This window comes from Grammomys surdaster, unplaced genomic scaffold (genome assembly GCF_004785775.1).
Source record: "Grammomys surdaster isolate TR1022 unplaced genomic scaffold, NIH_TR_1.0 344, whole genome shotgun sequence".
Taxonomy (NCBI): Eukaryota; Metazoa; Chordata; class Mammalia; order Rodentia; family Muridae; genus Grammomys; species Grammomys surdaster.
In genome coordinates, this window is record NW_021604763.1 from 320,689 (window position 1) to 335,920 (window position 15,232).

General features: G+C 47.1%; 1 protein-coding gene across 1 annotated transcript in view; it reads left to right on the plus strand.

The window, feature by feature from the left end:
- Window positions 1–13,454, plus strand: part of Nfx1 (nuclear transcription factor, X-box binding 1) — a 60,039-nt gene extending 46,585 nt beyond the window's left edge. The window contains exons 16-24 of the mRNA XM_028779061.1: window positions 1,713–1,943; window positions 2,603–2,676; window positions 4,518–4,619; window positions 5,179–5,220; window positions 9,228–9,326; window positions 9,636–9,702; window positions 11,173–11,318; window positions 11,917–12,021; window positions 12,254–13,454. Coding sequence (XP_028634894.1) covers window positions 1,713–1,943; window positions 2,603–2,676; window positions 4,518–4,619; window positions 5,179–5,220; window positions 9,228–9,326; window positions 9,636–9,702; window positions 11,173–11,318; window positions 11,917–12,021; window positions 12,254–12,326 — 939 coding nt within the window. The 3' untranslated portion in view covers window positions 12,327–13,454. The remainder of the gene's footprint in view (window positions 1–1,712; window positions 1,944–2,602; window positions 2,677–4,517; window positions 4,620–5,178; window positions 5,221–9,227; window positions 9,327–9,635; window positions 9,703–11,172; window positions 11,319–11,916; window positions 12,022–12,253) is intronic.
- Window positions 13,455–15,232: the final 1,778 nt, after the last annotated feature.

The following is a 15,232-nucleotide window of genomic DNA, read 5'->3' on the forward strand; positions in this document are numbered from 1 at the left end:
AAAAGTCATGTATTACTTAGTTAACAATTGCCTCTACATTTCAACAGCTCTTGAAGAAATTTGAGCGAATCTATAAAAGTAACCCTGAAGCTGAGCATAGTAGCTCACACCTGTAATCCCAGCACTTGGGGAAGTGTAAGCAGGAGGGTGGGGGGTTCAAAGCCAGCCTGTACTACAAGACCCTGGTTCAAAAAAAAAAAAAAGTAATCTTTGATTCCATAGTAATAAATTTCCAATGTGTTTTCCAGCCATGAAAGACCTAGAAGCAGGTGGTAATTTCTCAAGAAATAAAATGAGTTGGGAGTTCCTGTTGCCTCTTCATTTTTAAAAGGGTGTGGGTGTGGGTGTGTGTGTGGGGGGGGAGGTGTTGTATGTGGAGGTAACATGACAGCTCAGAGGAGTTGGTTCTTTCTCTCCTCCTGTTTGGGTCCTGGGAATAGAAGTCAGTTCATTGGGCGTGGCAGCATGTGGTTTTACCCACTGAGCCAATTTGCCAGTCCTTGCCTCTTCCTTCTTTATGACAGTGTCACCTGAAGTTTTGAGACCATCAGCTGAGAGATGTGATGAAATAGTTGAATATTTAATCACATAATACAGTCCTGCTGCAGCACCAAGGGTATCCCTGTCTGTTAGTTTTCCAGCTCAGAGCCCTATGAGACTGTCCGATGATACATCTCACCCTCCTAGTTTGTCATAGACAGGGTATTGAAGGTTTATTTCTAACTCATTCATTCTACCTTGCCCTCTTGAGTGCTAGGACAGTAGATGTACTGTTGTCATGGTTACGGCATTTTAAAAGTACTCCCTAGTTACCTGGTCTTACCCAGCTGAGACAGTTTGTTGGGTCACATATGGCTGCTACCACAGCTTTATACTTAAACAGAGTTCCCATTTGATTTTCTTTCCTTGGATCTGAAAATCTAACTGTTGCTGTGTGGTAGTGGTGCATGTCCTTAATCCCAGCACTTGGGAGGCAGAGGCAGGCAGATCTCTGAGTTGGGGACCAGTCTTGTCTACAGAGTGAGTTCCAGGACAGTAAAAGCTACACAGAGAAACCCTGTCCGTCCCCCTGCCCCCACGCCAAAAACCATTCAGTTAAAAGAGGTTTTGTTTTAATTTTTATGGCTATGTGTGCTGGTACCCAACTTTAGTTTGGTATTCTGGGGACAGAGGCATGTAAATCTCTGTGCTTTGAAACCAGCCTACATAGTAAGACCCTCCCTGGGGGGTGGGGGGAGAAGCCAGGCACAATAGCATGCATATGCATAAAATCCTAAAATCAGGAATCCAAGGCCACCCATGGTTGCATAGTTTTGAGATCATGTTTCAAAAATTCCTAAACAGGGATAGCTACATGGTACAGCAGGTAAAGGTTCTTGCCACCAAGCTTGGCCTGAGTTTAGTCCTGGGACTCATATGATGGAAACCAGAAAACCAACTCCTCCAAACTGTTCTTTGGCCTCTACATGTATACCATAGCGCACATACTAAATTAATACATGTCAAAACAAAATATACAGCTGTTTTCTAAAGAGTCTGAGGTATAGGAACATAACTCAGTGGTACAGAATTTATCTAGCATACCTGCCTGAGGCTCCCCGTTCAGTCTCAGTGCTGTAAAAAAATAGAAGGCAAAAGAATGCATTCTAAGAGTGAAAACTCACCCAGAACCCACACAAAGATGAGAATCTGGCTACTTCTGTCTCTCCTAGTTACGAAGCAACATCCCCTGTCATCTGCTTGATATCTCTTGTGGATTACCCTGCAATGCCATGCTACCCTGTGGGATGCACAAATGTCAAAGACTCTGTCACAAAGGAGAATGTCTTGTGGATGAGGCCTGCAAACAGCCCTGTACCACACCCAGAGCTGACTGTGGCCACCCATGTATGGCACCCTGCCATCCCAGTTTACCCTGCCCTGTGACAGCTTGTAAAGCCAAGGTAAGTGTTAACTCAGCTGCTAGTGAGTCCAGAATTGCCTTCAGTGGCCCCTGTATATACATTCTAAGAACTTCAAGTCATCGAGAGAAATCATATAGTCTGTGCATGATCCTGTGAGAGGTGCTGGTGCTGACCCTAGTGAACAAGAAAAGATATGTGGTCCCTTACAATACAACAGGACAGATTGTAGCTAAGTGATGACTTAGGTGATCAGGACCATGCTGTCATAGAGGAGTAGTTAACCCTCACGGAAGGTAAGTGGAGGGTTTAGTTTGATCTGAGGAATCACAGAAGGCTACCCTGAAATGAAGACAGACGGATCAACTTGAGTCAGCCAGGCCTTGGTTGGACCTGCGTCAAGAATGTCCACTGGATTCAGTAGTACAAGCTTCAGTCTAGGTTTGCCCTTTCAACTAGGAAGGAGTAAGAAGAGTAGTTTCCAGAAAGGAACCTTATGACCAGGACATGTGCCTCTAGGCAATGTGTCCATTGCCATGTCCTCAGCATGGGTGGTGGCTAGCATCTTCAGTCTGGAGAGAAGCTGACCCAGATGTTCTTGGCTATGGCTTGATTTGGGAAGGGCTTTAAAGGTGAAGCCTGCCTGGCTCTCATGCAGTTCTCTTGTGGGAAGAATCACTCTACGCTAACTAATGTTTCAGGTAGAGTTACAGTGCGAATGTGGGAGAAGAAAGGAGATGGTGATTTGCTCTGAAGCATCCGGGACTTATCAAAGGTCAGTGCTGTGGAAATGCTCAGAATGGGTGGCTTTGCTGGAGTGGGGCTTCACGTGCTGCTTCTCTAACGCTAAAGACATGCTAGGCAAATGAATGCACTGCCACCGAATTTTATCTCCAGCCCAAGGAGGTTGGTGGGTTTCTTGTTATGTGGGGAGTCGTTTGGGGGTTTTGTGAAACTTCACATTTATTTATTGTCTCTGTGTACATACACGTGTGCCACGGTGCATATGTGAAAGTAAAAGGACATTTGGGGGAGTTGGCTTTCTCCCTCTACTGTGTGGGTCCCTGGGATCAGAATGAGATTGTCAGGCTTGGCTACAAGCAGTTTTACCTGATGAACCATCCTGCCAGTCCCTTAGAAAGATTTTAAAGCAGGATTTTACATCTAGGACTGGAGGGGTGGCATAGCAATTAAGAGCATTCATTACTCTTCAGAGAACCTGAGTCTGGATCCCAGGCAGCTCCTGATCAGACATAACTCCAACTTCAAAGAATCCAGTGCCCCCTCTGGCCTCCTCATACTCCCACAAAAGCACATGGCACACACATGCACACACAAAAATAAATGAAGTGAAAATAAATATTTAGAGAAAAGGTTATTCTAACGTGTTTGAGGTGCTTTAGAGTGCCTTTATGGGCTAGTGAGATGGCTCAACAGGTAAAGGCTCCTGTAGACCTGGTAACCTGAGTTCCATCCCTGGAGGGGTGTCCCTTAAAGGATGTAAAGGAGAACAGTTCCACCAAGTTGTCCTCTGACTGCCACATGTGCATCATGGCATGTGTGCCCCAACAACATACACATACATCATGCATATACAGTAATTTTTTTTAAATGTTTCTTCCTCTTTTCCCTCTTGTTCCGGCCCTGCTCGCTCTGGCACTACAGAGCTGTACACTGTAGCTGTCTTCAGACATGCATATGAGGGCATCAGATCTCATTATGGATGGTTGTGAGCCATCATGTGGTTCCAGGGATTTGAACTCATGACCTCCTGAAGAGCAGTGAGTGCTCTTACCGCTGAGTCATCTCACCAGCCCCATAATTAAAAATATTTAAGTGCTTTCTGTTCCCTTTAATTTGTAAAAGAAATCCTTTGCTTCCCTCCTTCCCCACTCTTTCCCTGTTCACTAATCACACTGTGAGATAGAAGGGGAGATGTCTTGTAGTTAGGGAACTGCTTTAATATTTTACCTTTTCTTTTTGGTGGCACAGCTGAGGCACTGAGTCTCGTCACAGGTGTGTGCTTTCTGAATGTTCTGGTAGATACAGCCTTCCAAAGCCTTGACAGCCGTGTGGTTGTACAAAGATCTGCGTATAGAGGTAGACTCTTAGTGAACGGCTGGCCACATAGATCTCTAGCTTGATGTGAAGGCATGCCATGGCTATAGGACTGCAGGTGTGCACCGCTGTCTGGCTGTTAGTTGGTTTTGTTCATTTGGTTTTGGTTTTGGAGACAAGGTTTTACTTTATAATCCTGGCTTGCCTGAACTCACTGTATATACCAGGCTGGCCTTGAACTCACTTAGGTCTACCAACCTGCCTCTCAAGGGCTGGGATCAAAGGTGTTCAGCACTGAGTGTCTGTTTGACATCCATTGACCTGGATGTTCTGGAGATAGAAAGTCGTGTTAACTCTTCATGTGCAGCTGCTTAGAATCTAACTGAGGACACATATCATAGGCTTCCTAGTACTGTGGTAAACATTAATCATAGATGAGCTTCCAAAGTCACACAAGCTCTCTGTGCTTAGTGGGCTCAGAGGAAGCATCTGTATCCCTAGCACGGGGACTCCTATCGTCCTGCAATGCCTCATCTTTTTTTTTTTTTTTTATTTCAGAATAGCTGCTATTTCTATGGCCTCTAAAATAATGGACATGCAGCTTGGAGACTCAGTGGAGATCAGCAAGTTCATTACCAAGAAGGAAGTCCAGCAAGCCAGGTAATTCTGGAAGTGTATGCTGCTGCCTTCCAGTTCAGTGGTTTCTACAGGAATTCATCTATCCCAGCCCTCCAAGGCAGAGTCTCACTCAGAATGGGTGTTCAACAGATGTAGATGTTGAAATTGTATACACCACAACCACTATGAGTCCTGCTCAGAGCTCACCAAAGACCCAGGCAGGGTTTCCAGGCCTCACTTCTGTCCATGACAGAGAAAGTGTCAGAGATCTGAATTCCTGTAGCCTGGCCCACAGAACTGAGATCTAGAGTGGTAACTGAAGTGGGGGACAGTCTGAAGCCACCAAGGACTGCTAGACCCCCTATAACCAGGAGGCCACCCATCTCCCTTGAGAAGGACCCATTTAGCCATCTCTGAACTGGGGCTTAGGGAAGACAGTGAGACTCTGCTGGCAGGATGGGCTAGTGAAGCCCGAGAAACAGATGACCTCATAACTGCGGCCGGGCTTAAGCTGCTGTGTTCTCGTAGTCTACCTGAGACTGGCTTACTAGACGGGGCTTCAGAGCCTGTGCCCTGACCACTGTTTCGTTTGTTCATCAAGGTTGCAGTGTGATGAGGAGTGTGCTGTGCTGGAAAGGAAAAAGTAAGTGGTTTCAGGAGCTGGTGTAACTAACGGGGGTGGGTGGGTGGGGGAGGCATCCCTTTTCCCCTCACCATCTGTTCTGGGTCCTAACTGCTGTCAGCAGAGGAATGTGCTCACAAGAGCTGAATTGACTGAGATAAACCACTCAGCTAACTTCAGCATGTTCAGAAACATGAGCAGTGTGGCTTTGGCGTGGTGTCAACTTCACATGGCACACACGCTTCCTCTGTGACTGGCCAGTTTCCTGATCCAGCAGAAGTAAGAGGCTGTAAAAATTGCTGAATGGGTGTTTTTATTGTAACGTAACATAAGGACCTGGGAAGATAGCTCAGTCTATAAAATATTTGCACAAAAGTATAAAAACTTAGAATCAGATCCCTAGCACCCAAGTAAAAGCTGGGCACGATGCCTGTATGGTGGGGTAGAAACAGAAGGAAGCCAGTAGCCAAGTCAGCAAGCTCCTGGTTCTTAAAGACACCTTGTCTTGAAAAATAAAGTGGACCCCAACACTCTAGAGGCAGAGGCAGGTAGATCTCTGAGTTTAAGGCTGGCATGATCTATATAGTGGATTCCAGGGCAGCACGGGGTATGTAGAAAGACTCTGTCTCTGCCGGGTAGTGGTGGCGCACACCTTTAATCCCAGCACTTGGGAGGCCAAGACAGGCGGATTTCTGAGTTCGAGGCCAGCCTGGTCTACAGAGTGAGTTCCAGGACAGCCAGAGCTACACAGAGAAACCCTGTCTCGGGGAAAACAAAAAAAGGAAGACTATCTCAAAAGTAGGATAGTAAGTGGGGACTGAGGAAGGAGAATGCCCAATACCAACTCTAGTCTGCACATACACAGTCCAAGGCAGGTGTGGTGGTACACACCTGTAGTATCAGCCAGGCATGGCGCTGCACACCTATAAGCCCAATAGTTGGGTGATGGAGACTGGAGGATTCTTATGCATCTGAGGACAGACTGGGCTACATGGGTAAGATTATGGCCAGTCTCGGTAACTTAGCAGACCCTATCTCAAAATAAAAAAGGCTGGAGCTATAACTATGTGGTTAGCTACCTCGCATGCATGAGGCCCAGGGTTCAGTCCCCAGAACAACCCCACAAAAGACCATTCCCACCCTGATACCCCACCCCACTTCTTTTTCTTTTTTTGCTGTGCTTCCATCAAACCCAGGGCCTTGCTTATACCAGGCAAACATTAAGCCAAGCTGGTCTTAAACTCACAGAGATCCACCTGCCTCTGCCTCCAGAGTGTAGGATCCACTTCATTTATTGAGACAAGGCCTCTCCTTACTGTCGATTTGGCTACTGGCTGACTAGGAGGTCCCAAGCCTTCTGTCCATCCCCAGCTCTTGCCTGGCTGTTTTTTGTTTGACAGGGTCTCACTATGTCTCTCTTCCTCACTCCCTATGTAGGCTATGCCTCCTGAGAGCTAGATGTTGGGACCATAGGTGTATACCACCGTGCATGGGTTCCACTCTGACCTGGCAATGTATGTTTCCATTAGATATGAACTTAGCAGTAACATTGTAGTTTAGTAAAGTATTCATATCTTCAGTTTTGTGCAATCTACCAATCTGTATTACACTTCCTCTAGCAGGGTAAAAATTTCTATCGCTACACATTTTTGTCAGAACTTGGAATTGTCCCGTCTTTTTGTTTTAGTCATGCTTGTGACTGTGTGAGAGGCTGGATAGTCTAGTTTGAACTCAGTAACTCTCCACCTCCTCTTGCTAACCTGCGGCATCACAGAAATGGACTGCCGTGCTCTTATGTTCCTTTTTTTTTTTTAAGATTTATTTATTTTATGTGTATGAGTGTTTTGCCTGCATGTATGCCCACCGTGTGCCCCCACATATCTCAGCGCGGGGGGGGGGGGGTAAGATCCCCTGGAACTGGAGTCGTGGATGGTTGTAAACCACCATGTGGGCAATGAAAACTGAATCTGGGTCGTCTGCAAGAGCAATAAGTGACTTAGATATCTCTCCAGCCCCCCTATTTTTTAAAGATTTATTTTTATTGTATTGTGTCTGTGTGAATGTATGTCGCAGATGGGCGGGTACCTGAGAATCTGGAGTAAACTCAGATCCCCTGGAGAGCATCTCTGTTGACCTGAGCGTCTCTCTTGCTCCAGTACTCCTTATTCTGAAGCGTCAAGGAGAGTCTCTAGACCAGCCTACCCTGAATAGTCTATATCTCTAGCGTGCTACCTGTTTAGACTTATCTATTTTTCATATTTTCTATGAAAACAATACATCTGTCCTAGATTGCTTTTTTTTTTTAATATATATAGTGTTTTACCTGTATGTATTCCATGTACTACTTGCATGTCTTGTCTTGTCCCCACGGAGGCCAGAAGAGGGTGTCAGGCCTTTTGACCTGGAATAATAGGTAGCTGTGAGCCGCGGTGTGGGTGCTAAGACCAGGCCTGAGGCCTGGGAGAACAGCAGTGCTTTAGCTGCTGTCTGTCTCTCCAGCCCCCGTCACACACTCTTGGAAGTAAAACAGTAAAATCTGACGCCATCCACCATGACGTGGAAGGGTGTGACTCACTCCCTTGTCCCATGTGTCCACACTGAATGCACTCTCCACAGAGTCATCACCTGGGCATATCAGTTGTCAGCTCAGCTGGTGGCACTATCCAAGTGTTTGTCCAAGTAACCCTTGTAATCCCTCCGGAGTAGGAATGCTTTTTTGTTTGTTTGTGGTTTGCTTGATTTGAGTGTTTCTTTTTATTGTTTGCTTGCTTACCTAGGGGTGTCTGTGATTTTTGCTGATTGGTTAGTTGGTTAGTTTTTGAGATATGATAATCCTAGTGTTTGAGAGACAGAGGCAGGAGGATGTCTGTTGTTCAGGGGAATCCTGCCATATAATGTTTTGCTGTTTCAAAACAAAACAGAAAAGCCAAAAGGCCAGGCATGTCCTCGTAGACCTGTAGTCCCAGAACTCAGAAGGTGGAGGCATGGCAGACAATAAGGAGTTCAAGGCCTTTCTTGGCCCTTGATGAGTTTGAGGACAGCCTGGAGGACATGAAACCCTGTCTGAAAAAACAAAGTGTGTGTCAGGGGTGACCTCTGCAGTAAAAGGGCATGAAAGTTCTTGACTTATGTAAAAGCATATGCTGAGATTACTACAATCTATGCTAAGCTAACGACCATCTCTTACTACACCAAACTTGTAAATTAAACTTTATCGTAGGTTTGTATGTATAGAAAACAAGAAAACAGGATGGGCCAAGGATGTAGCTCAGCTCACAGACTGATCGCCTAGCATACAAGTAGCCCTGGGTTTGATCTCAGCACCACACGGACGGTATGGTGGTAATCTCACACAGAGCTAGGAGGATCACAGTCACCTCAGCTGTGTAGCCGTTTATGGCCGACATGAGACCATGTTCAAAAACAAAATGAAAAGTAGATAGCTGGAGCTGGAGAGACGGCTCAGTGGCTAAGAGCACAGACTGATCTTCCAGAGGTCCTGAGTTCAATTCCCAGCAACCACATGGTGGCTCACAACCATTGTAAGGGGATCTGATGCCCTCTTCTGAACTGCAGATGTATGTGCAGCAGAGGGTTCAAACGTTAAATAAATTAAAAAAAAAAATAGCTAAATTGTTAAAGGGCTGTCCATGCAAACATGAGACCAGAGTTTGCTTCCTGGCACCCATGTAAAAAGCCAGGTGTGGGCACGTGCTTGCTGTCTCACTGCCAAGGAGGCAGGGATGGGATCTCTGGTGCTCATTGCTTAGCATAGCCTGCCCAATTAGCAAGCCCCAGGCCCCAGTGACAGAGTTTGTCTCAAAAACCAAAGTGGACAGCATGGAGACAGCAACCAAGGTTGACCTCTGCCCTCCACATACACCGTGTGCACCTACCTACCCCTTAAAGCCAGACGGTTCGGGATTCGGGACTTACTAGGGAGACAGATCACCTGTGAGTAGGGAGAACGCTGCATAATCGCCCTCGCCTCTTCCCTTCGTGTTTGTTTATTTCTCAATCACTCTCAGGAGATTGGCAGAGGCCTTCGACATCACTGACGATTCTGATCCTTTCAATGTACGTTCTTCAGCATCAAAATTCAGTGACAGCTTAAAAGAGGATGCCAGGTACGTAACTGGTTATCCACTTCCCTAGCTGTGGCTTATGAGCACATCTAATTAGTACTATAAGGTATGGTAATCAGTTACGTGTTCTCTTCCATTATTAAGGCAGATAAAGTGAACCTACGTTGTAGGAAATGACATGTTAGTTAGCTGTCCGTGCAGAGCCAGCTGTGGTTGCAGAGTGGTCCCCACAGTAGGAGTCTAGACCCACCGAGGGCTGCTAGTGTGTCCTCTCCGTGGGCAGAAGGAGGGCAGAAGCAGTTCCGGGAAGAGCAAGAACAGCCGGAGTTAACCGCTGCCTTCTCGTTTCAGGAAAGACTTAAAGTTTGTCAGTGACGTTGAGAAGGAAATGGAAACGCTCGTGGAGGCCGTGGATAAGGTTGGAGTGAATACATCCATTTCTCTGAGACAGCTGGATTTAGAAAAAATATTAATAAATATGTTTCAGAAACACTGTTAGCCTAGAGGATTGTAGGAAAGGTTGACAGTTTCAATACCAAGCCATTATTGTTCATGGAAACCTGGATTGCTTCCATCATGATAGAAAAGATATCTACAGTTAAACTGACTATATATTAAGAATGGCCCTCAGCTGGACATGATGTCACATATCTTTAATTCTGGCACTCAGGAGGCAGAGGCAGGCAGATCTCTTTGAATTTGAGGCCACCCTGGTCTACAGAGTGAGTTCCAGGACAGCTAGGACAAAGCAGAGAAATCCTGTCTCATGGGGGACTGGGGTGGGAGTGAGGGTGTCAACAGTAATAACTGGATGGTTTCAACTTAGAAAACATGCAAGGCCCTCAGATGACTGAAATGTTGCCTGTGAGAGAGCAGCACACTCTTTATTTTCTCAGAATTGGGACAGAATTCCTTGTGGGAGACTAAAGATGAAGATCAGGGGGACAGACTGAGGAGAGTGGGCCCTGGTCTGCCAGGGACCCCAGCGTGAGCTCTACATGGAGAAGTGAAGTAGTGACCTGAGCATAGTGATGAACACCGTGTATCCCACCACTTAGGAGACAGACAGGTAGAGTTCTGTGAGGTGAAGGCCAGCCTGATCTACATAGCAAGTTCCAGGATAACCTGGGCTACACAGTAAGATCCTCTCTCAAAATAATAATTAATAATAATAATAAGCAGCCAGTAATGCTTTGTCTCCCTGTCCAGTCACTGGGCTGAGGTCTGAGTGGCTCGCAGGACCGTATCGAACGATGGCCACCCTCTCACTGTTTCCCTTGCCCGCCTCCCCTCACCTTCCTTTCCCCTCTCGGTTCCCTCTTCCAGCAGGATGCTAACCTGAAGAGGAACTTATTGTTCCTTTTCTGTGTAGGAAACCTAAGCAAGTGTGTTTCTGTGTTTGTGTGCCTGTGCCTGCATACCCAAGGGCTTGGTTACACCAGACTGCTACAGGGAGTGAGAGCTTCTTGTCTTTAAGGCTTTGGTGTGTTTAGGTGTCTGGAAATGTCACTCCTCAGTCATAGGCTCCCTCATCTCCACTGCCTACTCCTGTTTGTAACCCTGTCCTTCTGCCTGTACATTATAAATGTCAGATCCCAGGCTCACACTCAGAAAACCTCTGAAATTCAATCACAGGCTCACAAGTTGGCTCCATGGGCCTGACTACTTTAGTTTCATGCCAGAAACCCACAGTGAAAGGATAGAACCAACTCCCAAAACCATCATCTGACCTGCATGGTAACAATAACAAGACCTGAACAGGAAAACATAAAGTAAAATAACGTAAAATAAACGTCTGGAATAGCTACTTCATGGTGGTCAGGATAAGTCATGAGCACTTTCTGTTTCCAGGGCATGGTGCTAATCAGTCTGCTCTCCTTCCAACCAGGGAAAGAATAATAAGAAAAGCTACTGCTTCCCTCCCATGAACAGAGACCACCGCCGAATCATCCATGACCTGGCCCAAGTGTATGGCCTGGAGAGCGTGAGCTACGACAGCGAACCAAAGCGCAATGTGGTGGTCACTGCCATCAGGTGGGTTGACCTTGGTGTCACAGGACAGGCAAGACACTGGGAGTCACTGTGTGCTTTTGTTATTTCCTACCATTACCTACAGATCCAGGCTAGAGAGCAGAGCCCACACCTCACTGTACAGGCCAGGTACCCCTAGTACCCGGGTCTCAACTGCCCTGATCATCGCAAACACTGGAGGCAGCGGGAGGAGTTGAACGAAATCTTGCTCATTGCTTCTGTGCTCCTACCCGTGTCTCCTGCTCCTCCCACTGGCTCTAATCTTGACATGGTGGGAACAGAAAAAGTGCTGGACTCTGACTCCATGTTGTCAACAGAAAAAAAGGAGGTGGTGGTGTGAGACAGGAAGGGATAGGAAGGACCTAGAATCACTATCTGAACCTGAGGGTGCTGGGAGAACTTCTCAGTGAAAAAGAGTGAAGCGTGGCGTCGGAGGAAGTGGGCAGCAGGTCTGCAGGTCAGGGAAGGGTGGGATGGACAAGGGGGAATGCGGGTTAGCACACTTGAGACAGGTGGTGATGAGTGTGCAAAGACCGGGTTCTGGCTCTGCTGTTTGTGCTCATGACTCTGTCTTCTCAGCACCCTGCTTTTCTCCTCACAGAGGGAAGTCTGTTTGTCCTCCTACCACGCTGACCAGTGTGATTGAAAGGGAGACACAGACACGGCCTCCACCACCAATCCCTCACCACCGACACCAGGCAGACAAGTAAGGATTCTTAGCTGCTTTCCTACAGAACTTGTGCAGGCAGGGGAGCTGGGGTAAACTGCAGGGCCTACAACTGCCATTGCTGGCCTCCTGGGGCTTGGCTTGAAGGTATGGTGTCCCATACTCATGGACTAGGGTATCAGACATGTTTGTTGAAGCCTCAACTCCCTGAAGACCCGGGTTTATCTCCCCTGGAGAAGAGAGGTCTGATCATTCTTTGCTTTTGTTGCAGGAATCCCGGGAGCAGTAATTTACAGAAGATGATGAAAGAGCCAGTGATTGACTACTTTGATGTCCAGGACTGAGAAGATAGATATATTTAGATAAAAGAATGATTCTGTGTAGTGGAGACTCATTTGCCAGCAGATAAATCATGCTCATCCCTCTTGCCTGGCAGAACCCCAACACACATGCTGTCTTGTACTGATCCGGCCAAAGCAAGAGTGTGTCAGAAACCCATCTGCTCCTGTCCACAGGCCTCTGGCTATGTGGCCACTGGATTTTTAGTCATGTGTTTGAAGAGGCTCCTCACCATCACTGTGATTTGAGACTGGGGGAGTATCAGAATTTATTTGGATAAATGAGAATTTTTATCCCAGATTGGCTTTGTGGCGCCTAGCTGTAGTCTGGCTGTCCCATTTGTTCTCCTGGTGGGCTTCACCTTCATGAGGAAAGACATGAAGCCCTGACCGTTACGTTAGTAAACTATGTCTGCAATCATGCGTCTTAGACCTAGCCATCTTATCTGAAAGCTCCTGGATGTCTCTCTAGAGAGCTCAGGTTGCTTTATAGAATCCCATTTTCTCAAATCCCTGCCATTCTTTCAGCACGTCACCAAGCCTACCTAGGGACAGTTTAACCGACTCTCATAATGGTTGAGGTCTCTTCTGCCGTGTCCACAGCTGTGAGTCTGTGAACTGTCCACTGTAGCCCTAAGTCCTCTGGTTGGTAGAGACCCTCACCTAGAGGGTGCTACTGGGTTGCTTTCCCCCAGGCTTTCTGCAGCCACGCTGACTCTCCCTATATGTGATCTCTGGACCACTGACTCAGAAGTATGTGGACAGTCCAGGGCTTATGCCAAGCATCCTCCTGTAGGCACTCTTCAGTCTCCTTTAAAGCGGGTGTGCCCCCATCTGTGTCGGCCCTCTTCTTCACAGGCTGGACTTCTCTCTTTATTGTTGTCTTTTGGTTTTGGTTTTGATTTTTTTTTTTTTTTTTTTTTTCAAGACAGGGTTTCTCTGTGTAGCTCTGGCTGTCCTGGAACTTGCTCCTGTAGACCAAGCTAGCCTCAAACTCACAGAGATCTGCCTGCCTCTACCTCCTGAGTGCTGGGATTAAAGGCGTGCACCACCACTGCCTAGCTTCTTTTTGCTTTAAAATAAACGTTGAGCCCCCCAAAACTTGGAATCATTAAACAAGGCACAGAATTTTTACTTTTTTTGTTTTGTTTTGTTTTGTTTTTCTAGCAGGATCTCACTAAATTGCCTAAACCCATTTAGATCTTAAACCCTTCGCCATTCTTCCTCAGCCTACTGAGTGCGTTACAGGCTCTGCCACCAATCCCAGCTAAGAGACACTAAGTGTTACAGGAAAAGATAGGCTGCTCTTTGGTCCTAACCACAGTCTCTGTGGAAATCACGGGGATATGGCAGCAGGGGACAGGTGACTGGAGACAGTAGATGGAACAGCAGGGCCTCTCTTTGGGCCTGTTTAGTACAGGGTTTGTGGCCTCACACAGAACAGGAAGTCTGCAGCTGTCGTCCGGGGGTCTTAGTGGGTGATCTGTGTATGCAAGAGAGGGGAATCTGACTTCTGAGCTCAGGGTCAGAGCTTCAGGAAGTCTAGCCCTGTCACTTGGTGGAGTGGGGCTCTTCCTGCTTGGCCTGGGGCATCGGAGATGCAGAGTCCATGAGCACAACACTCAGGTCTGGGAAGAATGTAAGTGTCTGTTGTCTGCAACACTAATCAAGGAGAGTGATACCTGTTGGGCCTCTCCTGGTGAGTGATGCACTGTGCCAGTCTCATGCTGGGCCTGGAAGAGCGTGAGTGAGGAAGCAGAGAAACTGGTGATGAGGCTTGAGGCTGACAGTGACTGGCTTCTGAGTCATGAGGCCATGGGTAAACCTGAGCAGGTAGCAAGGCTGTGGCTGTGAGCTGTAGCAGCAGTACACGGGTGTTTCCCAGGTGACTCAGCAGTTAAGAGCACTGGCTGCTCTAGGGAACCCAGGTTCAATCTCCAACACCCACATGACAGCTCACAACTGTCTGTAACTCCTGTTCCAGGGCATCCAACACTCTCATTCAGACATAACAAGCAAAACACCACTTTCCATAAAATAAAATATATTTTTAAAAATGTTCTGACTTCTCAAGGCATCTTAAAAAGAAGAAGGTCTGGATTTGGTCATGGACTTGTCTCCCTGACCTCAGGCCGAAGTGTGTGAGAGGGAATGAAGGCTGCTTTGAGGCAAGAAGCCCAGGAGGCTACAGAAGTAGCTCAAATGAAATGGTGAGGCTGACTCTAGGTGGGAATTCAAGTCAGGGAAGTAGGATAGTAAACCAAAGGTTATTCCCTCTTGTCCGCAAGAGGACCCCAGGCCCAGTGAAGGCAACTGGTACATCCTTCACTAAGCAGTGATGGACGCAACTGTACACTAAGGCAAGCTAGGGAAAGCCACCACCTCTACCTCATCCATGGCCACCTCTACCTCATCCATGGAGGGAGCCATGAGCCAAGGCTGTCTTCTGGTTCCCAGCCCCATACTCTCAGCAAGAGTTCTTTATGGGTCAGAGATTTTTTTTTTAGATTTATTTATTTATTTTATTTATGAGTACAGTGTACACTGTCGCTGTCTTCGGACACACCAGAATAGGGCATACAATCTCATTACGGATGGTTGTGAGCCACCATGTGGTTGCTGGGATTTGAACTCAGGACCTCTGGAAGAGCAGTCAGTGCTCTTAACCGCTGAGCCATCTCTCCAGCCCCCAGAGACTGAGTTCTTAGCAGTAATTCTGCTGTCCAGCGGTAGAAAGGCTGACTCCTTTCAACCTTAGGGCCATCCAAGTGAACAGAGGGATGGCATGTGTACAGCTGAAGGTGAGAAGCCTTACTGATCACAGGTCTGTGGGGGACACCTCTGCCTGGCCATATTCCAAAGGCCATCATAATGAAGAAAGGCTTGGAGGCAGGGGCTGTTGTGTAGATTTA